Raw genomic sequence first — 21,495 nt, forward strand, 5'->3', positions numbered from 1 at the left:
TTTCTCACTGATGCTTTCCAGTTTCAGTCCTGATGAAAAGTTAGAACCACTGCTATAGCTATTAACAATTCAAAACTCAAGATTATGTCTTAAGAACAGCCAGTCATCCTCAAAATCAGGCTAAGTTCTAGCCTGCTGAATTTGGGTGGAAAGACTGAAAATTTAGGTTGGCAAATATAAAGCTATATGTGCATTTGTATTGGGTAGTAGGTTTGATGGGTGGGCTGAATTTCATTTGTCTATAGCCTTGCTCAAAATGAGACCATATAACAGGAAGCTGAAACAGATGAATAGAGGTAAAATTGTGGTTTAGGCCTGAGACTAGTTCTTGTATAGTCCTACTAGTTTAAGGTTTGGTCCTAGATCCAGTTTAGTCCTAGTTTAGTCCAAATTAACTTAGATCCAATTTGATACCTGTTTAGATCTGTATATTATGGTATCTGTACAATGTCCAATCACTGTCTAGGTTGTGGGTGGAGCTTGTATCTCACCTGGGGCTCGTAGCGAATCACAATGTCATACTCCATGGAGTGAGGGATGTTGTCCACAGAAAACTCCAGGTAGGCCCCCTCTGGGACGTTGACCAGGCCCATACCTGTCCAGGTGGGGCTGCGGTCCAAGGGGTGTGGCCTCTGCACCACTGTCACGCCCTAAAAACAACATGCACACAGGATATTTAGGCTTTTATTATTCTTTCATTATTGTCTAAAAAGGATGACAACAAAAATGTCAGTTGTCATATACACGGCTAAACAGAATCAAACCCCCGTCTAAAGACTAAGCCGTACCTGAAACTATATTTCTGAATAAATAGAGCTGCTCAATTGTAAGTAATGCAAGCAATTTGGCTGGTTGTATTGAAGCTGTTGTATTTGATGACAGAAATGCAAGTCTGGCAAAAATTCATGGACCTAAAATCTGCACAGGATTTCCACATGTGACACAACAATCCTGGGTCATTTGTGAGCCTTAAAGTAAGAGAACTTCATATGCAGGTTTAATGAAACCGGCATGAATTAATTTAAATACAATTTCGGGTGTGTTTCTGAGGGAACTTTGTAACATGATAAAAAACTCCTTTTAGAATATGCGTCCTTTAAATTAAACTCACAGGCCCGAACTTGGCGTCCTCGGCCTCGTAGGTGTAGTGGTCCAGAGCGATGAAGTAAAATCCAGACTCCACCTGATCACAGCGGCGGCCAAACATGTGAGGCCTACACACGCACTGCCCGTTCACCTGATCACACCTAACAGGAACAGGAAGTGATGTCAGCAAAAAGGAATTAAACAACAACACACATTTAGGGTTGAAAATGGTCTGGTTGGTTTGTCTTGGGCCAAGAAATAGATTGTGCCCTCAAAGCCACTAGAAATTTCTGTTAGCCTAATGTTAAACCGTTAGAGATCTAAATATCTGTCTGTCTATGGAGAATCTCCATACAGAAATCTCAGATGGTCTTGCTTTGCCTGAAATGGTCCATAGTATGGCATTAAAAATGTTTTTCCAAAGCATTTTTGATCAATAAAATATGAATGTATACTGTGGATCAATCCAGGCAAAACAATATCTCCATAGAAGCAGGTATCAGAAAGGTTACAGAGTGCACCTTTAAAAGTCAAATCTATGGCAACATAAGAGTAATCTGTCCCCAGCTGTTTCTCTTTGTATTTGTTTAACGCATCTTTTGTTTTTGGTGATAAAAGCTGTGGGTTTAGGTGCATTCCTCCATTGTTTCCTTTTGTTTAGGGTCTGTTTAAATCTGTGAAGCTGCGTTTTGTCCAGTCTGTTTGACGTGAAATCAGTGTAAACATCGTCAATGTGAAATTACCAGTGACGTCCCATTCACTTCACACCCAACACAATATGTCCCAATAGTTTTATGAATGTAAGATAAATGACAGCAAATACACATCTATAATCATGGACTATTTTAAAAAGGTGCACCAGTATCTCCACAGCACAGATATTGTTGAACATTCCAGACAAATGAATAACATATAACATTTTTGCCCCCTAAGAGCTGAAAAATCAGTGCTGAAATTTGCCATCCTCAAATACAAAGGTGTCCAACTGGAGGAGTTTGACATTTTGATGCTGCGGTCTGAAGGGTAGTACAAGGTGTTGAAAAGCAGTGGTGAGGTAGATGTAATTTATATTTGTTAATTTCAAGAGTTTTGGTGACAGTGGAAGTGAATTTGAGTTGGTTTAAATATTAAATATAAACTGACTGGTTGTTGACGGCTCCTCCCAGGTCACAGTCACAGGGTCGACATCCGTCCATGTCATTGCTCAGGCCCCAGTGTTCAGCCTGAAACACAGCACAAAATGTGTGTAAAATCCTGTAACTATATGTATCTTTATTTATTACAACAAGTCAGTCATTAGAGTAGAGTATTCGTTTCAGACCAGGGTTGTCACAAAAATGTGTATAAAAAAAAGAGATTGCAGATGATACTTAAATTTATGTAACTTTTAGAAATTATAACAAAGCCTGTGTTTTGTTTTGTGCTAGAGACAGTTGTAGAACAAAGTAAAAGTAGTAAAGTACTATACTTAAGTACAAATTTTAGGTGAGTTGAGGTTTTTGAGAGAGGTATGTGCATTTTCCTCTCCACTACAGTTTGGAACAGGACTAAAAACTAAAGTATTTTTTATTATTGTCTGATACTTCCTGAAATGGCAGATAAAAAAAAACAAAAAACAGATTGATGTAGCTGTTTCAACTGCACAAAATTCAGTGCAAATCTTTATCAAAATCACTACGTTTGAAGCTTTATAAGACCTCAAGATCTGCACAAAACGTTTAAAAATGTACTTAGTAAAAGTAAACGGGTATTTTAATTTAAGTAGATTTTTTCATGTGATACTTTCACTGAAGTACAGATACTGGAGCAAAGAAATACTCAAGTAACAAAATTGAGTACTTCTTCCACCACTGGCTCAAGAGTGGGGGATAGGTTTGTCAGAAAGCTTGGAATGTCTAGTTTTCAGTAAAAAAAAAAATTGCTGTTGTGGTCAAAAGATATACGGTATGTGAAGTTAAAGTGTGCAGCAGGGTACTTGATTAAACACATACGGATGCTGTTTGTACAATACAAATCAACCACTAAACACGGTTTCTCACCTCCCCTACATTTACACGTAAATTAATAAAGTTTAATAGTTAGGCTGATTATAATGCAGTTGATATCTCATATTCTCATATGAACAGCACTGGAATTAATGTAATTTTCCACAGTTTGAAGCCTGTGTAAAGATTCAGGCCACCCAGAGAGTTATGGTCTATCAAACTGAGCGAGGGGGGAAGTCATTGGATATTTGAAGTCCTTTAAACGGGACGTCCCATAACAGGATAGTGCAAACACATGTCCCATTCAAAACAAGTCAGAGCCTCTCAGTGTGAGGACAGAGGGGACAGGATAAACAGAAGAAACAAAGGACAAGGTAAAGCTGAGGACACTTCACACGCTGATGTTTAAGTCTGTAGAAGTTCAGAGACACGGCCAAAAGATGTGACCTACGTTTTGAGATAAAGGTGAGCTGGGATGTCAAATACAGCAGAACAATCCACTACTAAATGTGTAAGAAGTTAGAGATAAGAATGTCACGATATTGAATTTTTGTGTTACGATTATTTTGTGAATAATCATAAACTTGTGATGTTTCTTTTCAATTATAGACGCCATGTCCAAGCAATAGTGAAATTCTTAATTTTATTTTAATTTTCATTCACACATTAGATCACCCTTCATTCATCCAGTACATGACCAGATTTATGAAATCAAGTCAAGTTAAGTTACAAGTGCCTCCTCCCAAATAGCTTCACTATGGCACATTTACAACATTCACATTTGACCTTATTCTGCCCCGCCCACTTTTGCCATAAATGTGACTAAACTTTGCTTTCTTTGCGGTGGACTTCTGTTTAGGTGGGAATCCCATTCATTTCAAATGAGAATACGAGAAAAATCTTCACAGCTAAAATATATAGGTTAATTTGTGTAAAATGTTCAATTGTCATGTGCAGCAACACAAGATCAACAGCCACATGCAAAACAATACAACCTCAATGCCAATGGCGGCGCCGACGGCAGCTTCCGCAATAAGGTGAATAGATTGAACAGAGTCTAGACCAGAGACAGCGTCTGACTCACCACACACTGGTCGCAGTCTCGTCCGGTCACCAGCCGTTTGCAGAAGCAGCTTCCCGTTTCGCTCTCACAGGGGTTTCCTCCAGGAAGAGTCCCCAGAGGGCTGCATGTGCACGCTAACACAAAACATGCACATTTAGACACATCCGGACAGTACAATATGTGTTCTTTTAAAATATAATGTAGGATACAGGAATACTGTACAGGACTAGGGCTGTGCAATTAATCAGATTTTAATCGAGATTCAGTCATTTCCAGGGATCAGCTTGGGTCTTTTTAAAGGTGTACTATGGGACTTTTTCCTGTAAACCAGCAAGACCCTTCACGTAAAGAGTTATGGCTTTGTATGGAATGTTCCCATGTGTGGCATTAATTGTAACTAGCATTTATTTCATTACAGTTGCTTTTTTATTGATGAAAAGCACCTTTAAAAAGTGAGTGGGGTCGTCGCTCTAATTTGGCCTGGTGCCATATCGTGGAGCATTCCAAACATCTTCATGGAGACGAGCAGACCCACCACCAGAAAAGTTACATGTGGTTTTGAGCACAGATCAGAGTTTGGAGGAATAAATGGGGACATATTAATGGTAATTATTTTTTTAAATTGTTCAACTTTATGGTACACACTAAAAATCAAAATTGTCATCAATCTACATACACATACATACATTTTTTCTCACATCGTCCTACCCCTGCCCCCTGAAAGTCTCCTTACGTTTGCATCCCTCTGGTTCTTCGCTGAGGCCGTAGTGCGCCTGTCTGCAGCGCTCACATCTCTCTCCCTCCACGTTCACTTTACATCTGCACTGTCCCGCGATGAGTCCGACCCGAACGTCTGTGAGACCGTCACAAATCCCCCCATTCAGAGAGCCCACCGGGTCACAGTTACAGGCTGAGGAAGAAAACACAGGGTTAGATGAGTCTTCAAATATTATGATGGGAACTGATAACTCGTGCTCAGCCAGTCTGACACAAGAAACACTGTCTATTATACAAATTTTCCCTGTGTGCCCAATAGTTATACTTTATCAAATGGTACTACTTTCAGTTTTACTTGCCTTTACTGTCACAAAAAAAGAAATGTATGTATTTGGTATTGATAAAATAATATAACCTGTATATTTGATATCTATGCCTGTCAATTGTCACACGAATAATGATACTGTGTAGTAACTGACTTAGAGAGACTCCATTGATCCACATGAGCAAAGTCCAAAAGTTAAATAGTAACACCTGGCTAATGCACTCATGTTGGCAGATATTAGGGCCCATCAGGTCCCTTGAATGCTGTTACTCATGTTGGCTGATACTGGGGTCCCTTGGATGCTGTATTACTCACGTTGGCAGATGTTGGGGTCCCGTAGGTCCCTCTCTGGGTGTTGGTAGTAGAACGGTTGGCAGAGTTCACACTGATGTCCGGCCGTGTGGTGCTGGCAGTCCTCACAGACGCCTCCGCTTACGTTTCCAGATGCCTCAAACACGGCCATGTCGAAGTGACACGAGTCTGAGTGATGGTTACAGTTACACTCTGCAGGAAAAGATATTTAAGTCAGTTCACAACATGGTAAATAATAGTGTCATTATTCAAATATATGGAGGTTAAAAGTTGTTAATTGGCAGGATTTTAAGACAAACTAATTTCCATTGTTTCCATGAAAAATACCTCAGCCATTGAGTTATTTAGGCTCCTAACTTTTGAGAATGAATGCAGCCTAACAGTATGTAATATATTAGTAATATGCATCTCTATGGCAATTAGTTTGATGTTTATAGACTATATATCACAACTTAAATCATACATAGGCACAAACTCACTCTTGCATGCGTTTGTATTGCGTCCCTCGGCTGGTCTCCAGGGCAGATCGTGGTAGAAGTCCTGACACTGCTCACAGTTCAGTCCTTTAGTGTTGTGGTTACACATGCAGTGGCCATGGACCTACAGAAAGACAAATGTATTGAAAAGTTCAAATGGAGGGGCTAGAGCAATATTACACTCACACTGTCACAGTGTGGCACAGTTAACTGTTTGTGGTAATTTGGGGCTATTCACAACAAAAACGGACCAAAAGGCCACATCTGTGTCATAGCTTAAACATGCCTGGTTTAGCTTAAAGCCACAGTACATAGCTTTTTAAGTTTAAGATGTAATTTTTGTGAGAAATTAACAGCAGCGTTAAAAGCATGTGCCTAATGTAAAAGGGAATATCCAGTAGCTTTTTTTATACATTTTTTTTATCTTAAACTCTGACACTTTCCATGTGCATGTTTACAGTTAAAATCATGAGACTTGTCCCCAGCTGTAAATACAAATCATGCTTATCCCACATTTGGACAACTCCTCTTGCTGTTAATTTGTAAGGTGCAGTGGACAGTCACAAAGCAAGAGAATCGAATCTCAACCCTCTCGCAGAGAGTCAAGAATGATAATCACTCAAGCATCATATTGTGATAATAGGATAAAATATGATTTCAGAAAAAACACAAAAATTGCAGCTAAAGCGGTTTTGTGTTTGCAGTTTTGTGGACTGAGTGTCATTACTTGCAGAGGACAAATTCTAATAGATAATATGGATGAGAATACTGCAGTTTAACTTTACAGCTTTACAAGCGGTGAGTAATAAAATTGTCTTAAAAAATGCTTCGCTGTTTCCAGAGTTTGTATCTTGCGCCTCTGTGTTCGTCATTCCGACGCTCCATTTTATTGGCCATTGCCATGGTGGTGTTATGTGTTTACGAGTTTACAATATGACAGTCCAGCTCAGAGTTGCACGGACCCCACACACAAGCTTTAAAAATTATCGTAAATCGGGTCAAGCCTACACAAAGTCAGGGAGAAGCAAGTCTGGTCCTAAAACGATCCTGTACTGTGTGGCGAGCTTAAAACAGTAGTATTTCTGTCCCAGGACTCACCATGCCCTCCCTGGCCTGTTCCGTTCCCTCGATGGGTGCGCACTCAGAGGCGTGTCCATAGCAGAAGCAGTTGCCCCTGACAACCATGTCATAGATGGAGTAATAATACTTCTCCTTTATTTCCATTCGAGAGTCCAGAAGGTTGTCCCCGAGCGTGTGCAACTTTGTGAACTTTACCCTCAAGTTTGTGATCTTCAACATGTCTGACAAAGTTCATGAAAATAAAAAGGTAAATTTCATAACCAAGGAATTTATTTGGCTTCATAAATTACTCATTTACTAATTTCAGACTGATTGAACTGTACTTTGTTGCATTTATATTGCATTAAGTTGTGTTAGTAATGAAGTGGCTCACTCTGTATTCTGGGGCTGTACGGGTCGTCGATCCTAAAGGCTGGGTCCAGAACTCTGAAGATAACCTGGAACACGAAAACAAAATAAATAAATAAATATTGAGTGGCAAGTATCAAAAAAGTGTTTTCATGATACTAAAATTTGATACAATCTAATAGGTTCTTAAATTTGAGGTCATAATTCCAGATGTTTTTGTTTCATGTGGATAGGTCCAGTAATTACAGAGACAAAAAACATAAACCAGGTCCACAAATCCACAATCTGACAGTTAAATAGCAAATTCCTCCAAAGAATTCTGACCCATCTCCAGCTCTGTTTAACCTATAAGGACTCTAGTATATTGTTTTGTTGCTGGTCTGTACCTCTCCCTCTGTGGATGGTTCGATGTCGGAGTATCTCGAGTCACAGATGACGTCATCCACTTTCCTCATGGGGCCTTGGGACACTGAGGGAAACGAACTCTCACAGTCATATGCAAAGTACCGATAAACCTGCCATGTTTTTCCGAAGTCCGAGGAACGTTCTATGACCATCGCAGCGGGACGGAAAGTCTGAGGACAGAAAGAAGAAAAGAGGCTGCAGTTGGAATTTTATTGTATGTTCAGTGCATTTTACCATCACTTTCACAGTCAAACAACATGGCCTTCTTCACCACATGCATAGATGTTCTCTTTGATCTTCCTCTAGGCGTCCTGTTTCCTGGCAGCTCTAATCTCAGCATTCTTCTAACGATCAAACAGGAGTTTCCTCTAGTCTTAAATGTTAATGATTGTTGCATTGTCAGATGGGATTTTTCTGCACCCAGCCCAATAGTTGCAGCATCGCACGGAGAAATTTGTGCGCCCAGAGGAAAGAGGACAAAGGGAGAAACATGAAAATTCCTCCCAGAAGTCAGGCCTGGAACTTTCTTGCTGAGGAGAGAGTACTGCTACCATGCCGTCTCTTGCAGTGTGTAACACAGCAGACTGTAGCACATCTTTTGGGCAGGCAGGTGTGGAAAAGTGGTCGGGGACGGTTAGTGAGGCTTTGGGATCAGACGGGATGTAGAAGCCAGTCCTGTTTAAGTCTCTGCTGCAGTGAAATTTACCTTAAAAGTCATGATGAGGTGAGTGAAGTGAAACTCTGCCTCAAGGTTGAGTTGGACAGTCACATTCTCCACACCTGAAAAGAAAATAACAAATTTGAGAGCAGGGGACTTGTTTTGGGTCTTGGGTGAGTGTTGTTACAAGGGCTTGATTAGCGCATACACACAAGGCCATGTGTTACAGTACTAATAGGCCTTTTGCCACCTTGCGGCACTCTGGCCTAATAAATTCACTGCAAATACATCTCAAGTTAATTAGCTAGTCATTTTTTACTTTCTTTTTATACATGGACGAACCATGTGGGTCCCCTGATAGGCTAAGCCACATATAGAATTTTCAATGGGGCTTTCCCTCACGAAAGACCTCTTAAACTGTGGCATACAAATCTGTAATCACTGAATTGAACCTTCTTTAGGTGAGTCATGTGACCTGGTCTGACCCCGTGAAGTTGAAGGGGCAGGGCTGATCTCTGACCCCTGAAGTTTAAAGTCTCATGACCCCACTCGGGCAGGTTTAATTAAAGGGGAGTGGGACCTCCTCTTTACTCCCTTCTGTGACACTTTACCTGTTCAGCAACGCTTGGGAGAAGGCATCAAGCACAAAACTGTGTTCACTGCAAAAAAGACTATCTACATGAGGTAAAATAAAACTCCAAATAAAGCCGCACAATATATCTCACTCAACTGCAGCCTTTGCAATTTGCAATTTTCAAATTCTGATTTATTTAGATAATATAACACCCTCTGCAGTGTTTTTATAGCAATATCTTGTACCTGTAGTTTAGACCTTTATAAAACGTGTTCTGAAACGCATAGGATTCTTGTATGTTGTTTAAGCATAAATCATAAATCTAATTACAATCGCAATACGTCACAATTCTTTCCCCCAAAATCGTGCAGCCCTAAGCCCAAACGATAAATACTGACAGTGACAAAATCTCATCCATCAGCTCATGTTTGAACGCCTGGACTCACCTCAATTTATTTGTGAAATTCTTTTTAAAATGTTAAGCATAATACCAAAATTATTCAAGGTCGTCCTCCAAGGGCTAAATCACTTTTCTACTCCTGTACTTTATTTGGCACCTTAGCTGAAATCATCATTATCTAAAACCATAAAAAAGACTCACAATGTTCATGTTTCATTAAAAAAAAAAATCCTTTGAGCAAAACCAGCAGATTTTTTGCTGGAACTCCTTCAAAAACATTTCTGTAGTGATGGCTTGAGACTCATCAGATGTAAAAAAAAAAAAAAAAAAAAAAAAAAAGAAGCATTTTTAAGTACAGGTTTTCATTACCACAGAGGTACTTCTAACAGTGCAGCTGCCTTATGTTGCAGGGTGGAGACTTTTCTGCTTTTTGAATCACAAGACTGAAATTCAATTTAGTGAGACTGTACCAGATTAAATCCCATACATTTGAGTAAATTTTGTCACAGTAGATACATCGTATAAGCAGCTGTTGAGGTCAAAATCTCGGTCATTCATTCATTCATGTATTTATTTTACTTATTAACCTTTATTTAATTATTTATTTTGCTCTTACCGTTCTCGGACTGCCACCAGGTCTTGAGTCTGTTCACGGCGAAGGTTGTGACCACGTTTTCGATCCGATGATTATTCAACTGATTGTCCAGTTCATTGTAGGGGTCTGAGGAGTCGCACACAAAACATTTCTTCTCCTCCTAAAAAAAGAAAAAGAAAAAAAGAGAGAGATAAATAAGACTGGCTACTTTTCATTCAAATCTAGTGATGGTAGTAGTATTGGCAGGAACTACAGTAGCAGTGAATGTTGCAATAAAAAAAACAAAAAAAACAAGATCTGCATGGACACGAGCAGCTGACGCCACAAGGCCAAGCTACAGCCAGGTCAGATCTGTGGAGGTACGAGCCCACTCAGAGCGAGAATCCATGTCGTAAAGATATTTTGCAGCAGTAAAAATATATGGAATTGAATAAAAAGCATAATGTCATACTGTGCAACACCTTTAAGTAACACTAAACAAACAGGCGATGATGGTAAAGACACAGAGATAACGCTAATGGAGGGGACAGGGGAGAGTGGGGGGATGGAGTGAGCGGGTGGAGGTACCAGGGGCAGTGGATTCCTCAGATTCCTGTGTGAAGATAAGAGACTTTAGGGCCATCACAGGGACAAGCTAATAATGAGGAGGGGACTTTTCTGAGCGCTTTATAAAAGGTCACACTGTTATGGGTTTTATGAGGCAATAAAAAATATGCCATATCAGATTTGATTTCCAAATGTAAGTAAAATTCTGTAAAGTTTATGTTAAGAGTTATTTTAAATGGACTGGACAAATTGTATATTCATGGGAGTTAGCATCCTGTTATATCAAATATTTTGAGGATTTTTTTTTAAATATAAAGTATATTTTTTTGTCTGTTTGTACATATACAAATCTATATATTTGTGCTTTATTTGAAGTGTTTTGACATTTTTGCTAGATCATTATGCAATTTGAATTGTATTACATATGTACCAGTTTTTGCTCTTTGTTATTGTATTAGTGTTAGTCTATTGATATGAAATCAAAGAATCAATGGCAAAAAAGGAAAAAAAAAAAAAGGTTTCATACCCATATGGTAAAACTAATAAAATAATTAAGTTTTTAAATAGTAACACAATACAGTGCCCAGTTAGTTTCATTGCCACCAAGATCAAACATTTTATTTCTGGTCAATTCTGGTTAATCCTCTGATCCATTTAAAAAAGAGAAGTTGAAACTGTAGTTAACATTTTAATGCAATTTGTCATTCTAACACCAGTTACTGTCACTTTAAAGGGCCCATATTATGCTACTTTCTGATCTATGTTATAATGTCGTTTCCTCATCACAAACAGACCTGGAGTTGTGTTTTGTTTCATTCACACATGTTTAACACACAAACCCTGCATATTAGGCTGAGTTGTTCTCTCAAATAAAAAAACACTCCACTTGAAAACTACCACCACATGACATCACAAGGTGGAACAGAGCACTTTCAGTTTGAAGATGTAGACCGACAAAGAGTAAAGTGTTACTCAAACAAGTGTGAATGAAACAAAACACAACTCCAAGTCTATTTTACGCCTTATTTTAATGCATGCCCTTATTTTTATTTTATCACAGTTTATATTCATATTCTTTGTTTTATGTTGCACCATAAAACCAAAGCATGTTCCTAGATTATTCATTTTGTTCACTGACAATGGCAATAAAACCTGTTCTGATTCTGTTTTGTTTCGACTTGGTTCTGGCGTCTTTGGAGATTCAGGCTTTTGAATGAGTCCTTGAACGTAGCACCATTTGCTTTGACATTGATGGGGTTAATTACAAACACCAGATGTAATTAAAAACAGATTTATGGAGGTTGTAAAAGGAGCGAGGGAAGAGGACGCAGAGGAGAGGGTCAGAAGTGGTGTAGACAAACCAAATGAGGTTTCCAAGAACTAAAATATTAGACATTTACAAGGAAACTGCATACTTTTAAACTTGTGGTGTGACTAAACACAGCTGGCAGCAAGAACATTTCAAATAAAGTACATCATTAGTTATGGCTAGTTAATTGTTGTAAACATTCAGCCCATGTTTAATGTAACTGCATATTTTCACTCTACTACACCACTTAGAATAAATTTTGTGGTTATAAAATATTTTAATTGAGTGAATTTTGGAGAGTGGACTGTCTGAACTAAAACCATATCGTGTCTGGTTTGCTCATGTGAAGCATAGATCATGACTTTCAATTTCTGAGAGTTCAAACTTCACTGCGATTGGTTAAATCCACCCGTCACTGACTTCAGGCATAACAATGGCTGACCAACAAGAGAAGTGGGTGGGGAAAAGGTCATGTTTCAGAATGGAGCATCATTCAACAGATAAGCACTGAATCACAATATGACGATATCACAGAGATATTGGAGCTAGTGCTCATCTCCATGGAGAAGTAATGGTTTATGTAATACATCCATGTCCATGTAAACAAGGTGGTGACGACAACAGGCCAAGTTACAGTTCAAACGTGGAGACAGTTCAATTTTAAACCATAGGAAGGTTATAATGTTATGAAATTACATAACACTGTACATTTTGTGTTTGTAGATCAAACCTTATCTTAATACATGCCATTATTTTTATTTGCTCACGGTTTATATGATTATTATTTGTTTTATGCTAGACAATAACGCCAAAGCGACTTCCTAGTTTGATTCTGAAATGCAAACCAGAACTTTAATCTTTGATATTTCTTCTGTGTTTTGACTTGCATGTGTGATCCTGCTGCTCACATCTCCATAAAGGACAAACATCTGAGCCTTAAACCCTGTGTTTGTTTCCTTTTAGGGGGTAGAAGCTTCACAGGAAATGTCCCAGACTCCATCTACACCCCCCCTCCCCTTGTCTCCCACACTTCAAATGCACCTCTCGGCCAATCAGATCTCCCCATGTTCCCAGGCCCGAGGTGCAGTGGAGAGACATGTTTATTGGTACGTTTGTGTGATGTGTCTCGTCCAAATAAAACAAAACAGCTGGGCTCCGATGAGCGTCATGATTCAGCGAATTTCACAGTAAACAACTGTAAACAACTGTAAATGATGCGGAACAGATGTGGAGCGAAGACATTAGATCAGCCTCGGTAATCAGGGAACTGTTGTAGGGGAAAAATGAGGAAATCTGGTACCTTTGAAATGGCCATATTGCTGGGTTTCAGACGTCACAGGGCCAGCTATAATGTTTATTGTTAAAATGCAGACTTTTGTTATAACAGAGAGTTCTTGGGTTTAGTCGCTGACAGAAAAGATCAGGTTCAACATTTGTGAATTCATATTTAGGATATTTCATGGCAAAGTACATTGTAATCAACAGGAAAAACTGGCTCTTGTCCCTCATCTGGGAGTACGACATCATCAAGTTCTCAAATATGAAAACTACCGACACAGACACACGTTTGTTAAATCATCTGTGCAGTATGATATGGGTATGGATGTGGGTACTTTTTCTTTGTACTATCGAGAAATTTTTGGTTATATTTAGGTACTGCTATGAGATTTAAGCTGTTGAGGTTTGAGTTATCAACTTCTATGACTCAGTATAGACACAAACTGACTACTTAAGTGTTGCATTCTGTTATTTCTTTATTGGAGTTCATATCATACTTTTTAGAATACTTTTTTGGGGATAATTCTGCTTCATGGTTTAGTTATCATTATCATTATTATCGTTCATTGTCTATATTTACTTCAGCTATACATCGCACTTAGAGGCCTACATTTATGGACTTTTGATTATTCAGAAAATATATATTGAATGGTTTATCTCTATTGCAACAGTGCTAGATTTTCATTACTCTGAAACCCATGAAATAATAATATGCAGTAACTTGTATTTGAATGAAAATCAACCTAAAAAGCAATTAAAATCTGTTTTTTTTTTCTAAATAAAAGATGCACTACATAATTTTTCTGGTGGGAGTCTGGTTGTCTCAATGGAGATGATATTGCTTATTTGGAAGGTCCCACAGCGTTGCATTAAAGTTTTCTATCTTGCATTTACAGGTGTTTTATTGCTAAAGAATACACAATGCACAAGTTTGTTTTTAAAGTATGACTACGGATCTTTTTTTAACCCGATGTTTTTCAAATAGTCTTAATTAAGTGCAGGTATGTGGGTGGAGATAGGGGGTAAGTGAAAACTGAAATTTTTTGAGCACCCAAGCGTCAAATGGACAATACAGGATTACTCAAACATGCATGAATCAATTGAAATACAACTCTGAGTAAACTAATGATGAGGGAGCACAATTTAAAAGCTAATAAAAGTTCAAAATATATCTCCTTTTCCAGTTCATTTCTCCCATGATTCCTTGTGCCTCACCTGCAGATGGCTGACAATGCAGAACGGTTCGGGTCGGTGCAGTCCGCAGGTGGAGCTGGAGGAGAGCTGGTGGGCGCGGCCGATCAGAAGGTCCCCTGTTGCTGGGTAACAGCTCCCCTCTGTGCACACATCACTCAGCTCCGGGGCCAGGATCTCGATTTGGGACTGTCCCGAATCCAACTGCGCCCTCACGAACACCTGCAGGGCTGAAGAAAGGTGCAGGGGTCAAACAGGCGTCACACAGGGGTCAACCAGGGTCAAGGAGAGGAGAGGTTTGGACAGGCTTAAACACTTTCAAAAGGTTCAGAAAGAAGATAACCTGAAATCATCACAACATGCTTAATGAATCAAAATGAAATACTGTGTAGTCGCCAATTGAGCTGCAAGTAGAACTGCAGCGATAACACATTTTGACTCAAGATATACTGCTATAGAGAAATACTGCAATAAACGATAATATTGAAACTACTTATGCCACTAATTAAGACTTAACTAATGCAAGATAATCCTAATAAAGCATTTTAAATAGACGGTTTCATTAAAAGACATGAGCTGTAACAAATAAACAGCAGAATGTACCAATAATAAGACATAAAAGGGACCAAAAACAAATTAAAATACCCAAAATCTCACAATACATACTGAGGCCCAAAATATACTGAGCAATAAGTTGATAATGATAATAGTAATTGATAATTGTCATAATCACAGACAATAAAAAAGACAATTTGAAAGGTTGCAGGAAATAACCAAATAAGGAAAAGCAAAAACATCCACTTTTATCATGTATAATAATAAGCCAAAAAGACTGAGAGACAGGGCAGATTTCTGCAGAAACAACAAGTGACGCTCTAAAGTTTGTCAATCTGAGCCAAAAAAGTTATACCATTTGTCCTAAATCAGCGTTTCTCAAACTGTGGTCTGCAAGCTCCTTCAGGTGGTACTTTGACTTGTTTCCAGTCTGAGTTTGCCTGGTTTAGAGTTCAGTTTATCCCTTTTATATCCTACTTTGGATAATTTCATGTTTACAGCTGCAGTGGAAATGATGTAGTCCAGTCTTGTAGAAAACTGTAGTAGCCCGAGAGTTGAAGAGAAGAGCCATGACGCAAGAGAAGTTTATTTACCATCAGTACAGGACCCAGCACCGGGAGACATGAACCCTCAAGATATTGTGATAGTGCTGTTCATTCTAGTCTAGTACAGCCCAGTCTAGTCTGTCTATGCTTCCGTTGTAGGGAGTATTATACCTCTGAGCACACAGGCTAAGATAACAAGGACTGAGCTCTTCAAAATCCACTTTTAGACCTGGTTTAGCCCTAGATTAGACCTGGGACAGCCCGGCCTTGTACATGATTTAAATCTTGTGGTGTTCAGTAAGCCAAATCTTTTCGTTGGTGGTAGTTGATGTGAAAAGATTGAGAGCCACTGTACTAAATGTTACAAGGACATTTGAAAGGAGATGTTTGAGAGGCACATGTTACAAATTAGCAGCAGTCTGATGTGTTCTGTGGTCTGGTTCCAAACCGCAAAGTAAAATATGTCACTACACACATTACAAAATTACAATGGATAATCTCGGAAGTAAAAAAATCTACTTGTACTAGCATACATACACGTAATATTTCAGATTGAGACATGGTTTGGACATGTACAGAGGAGGGACAAGTATAAGTAGAAGGATGCAGAGGTCAGAGTTGCCAGGAAACAGGAGACCAAAAAGGAGATTAATGGATAACATCACACTTCTGGACCCTACCCCCATGTTGAGACCCCCCATGGTCGTGTATACAGAGGTTTTAATGTTGAGGTGTTGAAATCCTGCAGAGACTGGCCTGATTTAATTAAACCCTGAGCGTTCATGTTCTGAGAGCTGACTCCAGATCAGATTTCACTTCTGGACGACACAAGTACTTTGAAATTCGGTACTTTTGATCCATTTTGTAGACGCTAAAAAAGGTTTGGAGATAAAAGTACATAGCCGAGTTGAATGATATGGGAAAAATATCTATGCAATTGTGATTAGATTTGTGATTTATATTTTAATAAAAAGATTCTGTTCAGAGTTTCCATCTTAAACTTGTGTAGATTTGACTAAAAGACTCAAATATGACAAGACAAACTAATACAAGGATCACATTTCAGAACATGTTAGTACAGATGTAAATTACAGGGTCAGCAGTTTTTATGCAGAGTAAGACAGTGATTTTATTTGTGGAGGAAATTATGCTACTTCAAAAATTGCAGCCTTTGCGTTTTGATAATTGCATCTATTCAAATTCCAATTTGGTTGCGATTAACCTTTCAGCCATAGTATATACGATGGTAGAAAAAGAGCCCAATCTTGGAGCGTAATCTTCTAAAAGTTCCATTCATTTTACAATATGTTTTTGAAAGGCAGGTTTTAGCGCTGTACTGATGCACTGCCTTATTCTCATCTTAGTACATTTTTATAATGTTGTTTCCTCATTCATTCACACATGTGTAACACACAAACCCTGCATATTTAGGGTGAATTCTTCTCTCAAACAAAAAACACTCTGTTCCACCTTGTGATGTCATGTGGTAATACAAGAAGTGCTCCACAGTGTTTTTAAACTCCATGAACCTTCACTAGAATCATTTGGATAATTTCAGCCTTGGAATTTCTAATCTCTGAGTTAACTTGAAAACCACCACTTTTTTGAGTTTTGGAGATGTAGACAGACTAATAAAGAGATACTCAAACATGTGTGACTGAAACAAAACACAACTCTAGGTCTGTTTTGTGTAATATAGGACCTTTCAACCACCTTCCACACTTTCTAAAAACAATTCACCAGGACAAATTTTGATTTGAAAAATATTGTGCATTGAATTGTTATCCCAAAATTTTCACTCAAATCACCAAAAATACTCACTCCACAAATATTTTCACAATGTTCACTTTTATCTCCTTTTTCCCAAAGTGTGGAAGTAGCTGTTTTGTTCAGTGGGAATTTTTCACACTACAAAGAGATAAGAACTGGTGCAAGTCCAGTTTCCTCCTGGACTAACTGCAGAACTCACATTGTTCCATGGCTTGTTCTGCCTTGTATTATTTGTGATATAAGGTGGATTTTCACAATGTAGAAAATAGGGCTCCTTGCACTAAAATAATTGGTAAGTTTTTAGCCAATTGTCAAACTTCATGGACAATGTTGATGCCATTTTAGTCTTAACTCATTGAACTTTGCATTTGTGTATCTACTACTAGGAAAGGTTCACATGCATTTTTATAATATTACAAGCCTATATATTTTTGTGCAAATTCTGAAAAACTACACCTCAAATTTTCATCATAATCTTGATTTAAGTCATTTGTGTGGTTTTGTTTAGCGGATTTCACAATAAACAAATTTGATTTTTTTTTTTCACTTTCCATCCTTTCACTTCATGCATGTGCAGTCTTTGCATCTTAAATAGTTTGTTAAAGTTCATTGACGTGATGAATTGCTGTAAAATGCACTCACCGAGCAGCAGGGTGAGTCTCAGATGCTCCATGTTTCCTCTGCTTTTGGGGGAAACCGCTTTAAACTAATCCGCAGATGGGCTCCTGTTCCCGGGTCCGAGCCTGCTCCAGTGTCCGCCTGAACAGCTCTGAGCCCCCGCCACACAAACCTGTGAAGACCCCTAAAGAAAAGCCCCGGGACCAGCCAGACCCCGCCCCTTCAAAACAAAAGGCGGCCCTTCACAATAAAAGCATCATCTCTGAAATAATTATTGTAGCCCTAATTTTTTCTATTTGATCATAGAATGAAAAGTCTACTGTGCAACTTCTATCATCTGTCTCCATGGAGATATTCCTGCTTTGCCTAGAAATATCCAGAGTATGGCATTAAAATTATATATCTCCACTAGACAATAAAAACAGCTGTAATTGAATACTGTACATGTCATATATTTTGTTTAATGCCATACTGTAGAACATCTTAGTCAGTACTGTTATTATAAGAATACTTTTTATCTTACCTACTAATTCCATTGCATTTTTAAATGCATAAATTTATACACCAATAACTTGGTGCAGTTAGGTTTACTTGGTAGTATCTGGTGTGCACAAAGTGGGTAATTGGGGTTAGCTTAGAAATTTGAACTGTTTTTGATGGAGAAATAGTAAAAGATGAAGGTGAAATGGTTTGTTTTAATCCTGTTAGTGATCCCTAGGAGAAGTGTTGGCACATCCCTGTTTTTGCAGCTCTATGTATACTGAGCTTTTATTTTGAAATTCCTCTGTGCCCCTCCACCTGACTTCACTCATCTTTCTTTCTCTTCATGTCAAACTGCAAACTCTTTACTCCCTTGTCCAAAATCTCTATCAGTTTCTCATTAACTGTGTTTCAGGCAGTGATCAATGAATAACTAAAGGTCTTTTAAGGTAAATTCAGAAGTTTAACATCAGGTTTATGGTTTCATGCCATAATGAGGAATGTTCCAGCACATATATGGCTGCATGGTCATAGCTGCATTGTGATAAATCAATTTCAAATCTTCAGTTATCAACTTGGAGCTGCTGAGATCGAAAAGTCTAATGGGAATTCTGAGGTTTATTTAGTCTAAGTCTGTCATTAACCACACTATTAAAACATTCATTTGTTTTTTAAAAGAAAAAAAAAAGTAATGCAAATTGTGAAAGATCAATACAAGGTGAAACATATAACTCTTTCTTTTGGCATAGTGCCGACCCTCTGCAAAGACACACATGAGGGAGAGCAGAGGAGCACACAGCAAACATCATAAGAGACATGAAACATAAAAGAGAAAAGGACAGGCACAGACACAACATCCTATACACTCCTCTGGAATGAGGGTCCAGGACAGAAAACACTCAATATTTACAAAGAAACTTGAATTAAAGACAAGTCCCCCTCCTCCATGAAGGTACAGTCTACAGAGGTGGGGGAAGAAGCACTCAGTTTTGTTACTTAAGTAAAATTACAGATACTGGAGCACGTAAAAATATCAGATGAAAAAATCTACTTAAAAGAACTAAAGTACTTGTTTAAAAATGTAAAAAAAAAAAAAATAAGAGTAAAAAGTGAAAGTATTTTACAAACATTTTGAGGTCTTATAAGGCTAAGATTTGTATTATTGCTGTATTATATTATTTATACCCGTTTTGATTATATTTTTGTTTGCTCAAACTATGAACATGTTAAAAATAAATCCTCAGACTTTTCAGCAGGTCTGAGACAATAATGAAAAATACTTTTACTTTTCTGTCCAGCTCAAAAGTGTAGTGGAGTAGAAAGTACAGATACTCCTCTCAAATGTAATGGAGAAAAGGATCCAGTATAAAATTGACATATGTAAAATAAAGATACCTGAAATTTGTACTTAAGCATAGTACTTTACTACTTTTACTTTGTTATATTCCACCACTGGTCTACAGATCATCTAACACCACATGTGAAGGACAATAAAGGATTACTCAAACATACAAACACAACTCAGTTTAGTGATGAGTGAACACTGTTTGAACATGGTTAAAAGCTCTTACACAACTTTTACACAATATGTCCCCCTTTAAATTAAGACTAGAGCCAAAATAATTCGATTAATCCCACTGCAAATTTGAAACCGCCCTCAGATAAACTTAGGCTGAACTAGGACTATCTCAAAGTGATCTAAAATCAGCACTAAACCAGGTCTAAACTACATCAACCCCACATTAACACTTTGTTGGAACCTGAATTGAAGACCAGACCCCTCCACCTTGGCCTTAAGGCTTACCCCAGACAAAGGCATTCCTCTGCCCACTGACACACACCTCCCCCAGGGTAACTCAGCCACTGCAGCCCCTCACCTGGAGCTACAAAGGAAGAGGAGTGAGTCAAAGAGGGGAGGGGGCCGGGAAGAGATACAGGACCCCCACTTAAGGACAGTGTTAGATACAGGTTGGAAAGAGCTGTATTGGTGTATTATTGTATATTTCGCACATTCCAGTACAGGGTTTTGTCCCACTTTACTAATTGTTCAAGCAACCTTTCTTTATGTACTGGGTTATGGAGACATAATATACATGCAGAGCTCTACTTTGAAACCTTTAGATTCACTCTTTCACTTAGCCCTTCGTTCCATAACACTCTACACTCTATGAAGAGAAGAGATCAACACAGTATAAAATGTATTTATAAGGGACTACGCTGATAAACTTCCTGAATATGTCACCTGCTTTTTCATCATTGATACTGAAACGTAATACACTTATATTACAAATACACTTTAATAATGTGGTGACAAACATTTATACTCACATCTGCTCCTGTTTTTAATGTTTTAAATGGGCTCATGTACATATTTGTTTGTATTTTTCTGTGTTTTTGGAACAAGGCGTCCATGAAAAGGAGAGCCTGGGTGCTCTCAGTAAGCTCTCCCTGTATAAATAAAGATAAACACATCTTAGTCCTCTTGTAGTTTTCATTCCAGGTCTGTCTCATGTTGAACTGGAGGGAAAGTGGCTGCGACATGTGGTTTTAGTCCTGATTTTGTGCTTGTCGTTTTATCTTCATTTGGTCTACATTTATTTAGGATTATTCCATTTTAGGCAAACAAAAGAAACATTTGTTGTTCAAGTTTAGACCTTGTTTGGTCCTGGTCTAGTCTTGAAATTTTCTCTGGTTTGCTCTAATGAACAAATTACATCAACAGAAGCACAATTACACTTTGCAAAATGCTGAAAAAATATCATAAACTAAAAAAAAGCAAACAGGAATTTTAGGTATATCTAATAATAATGAGTTATGTTAGCACCAACATTATGTAGCTCCAGTTTATGATCTTGACTCATTTTGATTTGTTTCTCCCTCATTTGTTAAAATAAATGAGGAAGAAACAATTACTTTAGAATCTTTAAAATATTCTATAAAAATACACAAAAGTAAATATATGCAGAGTATCTTCTAAAAATGTCAAACGCACATTTGTAAATTACTTGAGTACAAATACTGAGTTTGTAAAAAAGTAAAATAAAAAGTAAAGTGAGGCCTTGGTTCTGTGACTTTATTTCCTGTACTGCCCTCTAGTGACACTTTAGTGTTACTGCACGTGTCTATTGAAGACATCATGCTTGTTCATTCTAAACCACAATATAAATTTTATGGGATCA

The 21,495-nt window shown here is 38.1% G+C and overlaps 1 protein-coding gene across 1 annotated transcript in view; it reads right to left on the reverse strand.

The window, feature by feature from the left end:
- The window catches only part of lamb1a (laminin, beta 1a), a 41,038-nt gene extending 23,036 nt beyond the window's left edge, over positions 1–18,002 (reverse strand). The window contains exons 1-14 of the mRNA XM_033967910.2: positions 17,861–18,002; positions 14,373–14,578; positions 10,046–10,184; positions 8,504–8,577; positions 7,779–7,967; positions 7,418–7,481; positions 7,063–7,265; positions 5,968–6,088; positions 5,492–5,680; positions 4,868–5,044; positions 4,156–4,268; positions 2,230–2,309; positions 1,112–1,247; positions 492–650 (exon numbers count right to left, since the gene is read on the reverse strand). Coding sequence (XP_033823801.1) covers positions 492–650; positions 1,112–1,247; positions 2,230–2,309; positions 4,156–4,268; positions 4,868–5,044; positions 5,492–5,680; positions 5,968–6,088; positions 7,063–7,265; positions 7,418–7,481; positions 7,779–7,967; positions 8,504–8,577; positions 10,046–10,184; positions 14,373–14,578; positions 17,861–17,891 — 1,881 coding nt within the window. The 5' untranslated portion in view covers positions 17,892–18,002. The remainder of the gene's footprint in view (positions 1–491; positions 651–1,111; positions 1,248–2,229; positions 2,310–4,155; positions 4,269–4,867; positions 5,045–5,491; positions 5,681–5,967; positions 6,089–7,062; positions 7,266–7,417; positions 7,482–7,778; positions 7,968–8,503; positions 8,578–10,045; positions 10,185–14,372; positions 14,579–17,860) is intronic.
- Between the last annotated feature and the right edge of the window lie 3,493 nt (positions 18,003–21,495).

Source organism: Periophthalmus magnuspinnatus, chromosome 6 (assembly GCF_009829125.3).
Source record: "Periophthalmus magnuspinnatus isolate fPerMag1 chromosome 6, fPerMag1.2.pri, whole genome shotgun sequence".
Classification (NCBI taxonomy): domain Eukaryota; kingdom Metazoa; phylum Chordata; class Actinopteri; order Gobiiformes; family Gobiidae; genus Periophthalmus; species Periophthalmus magnuspinnatus.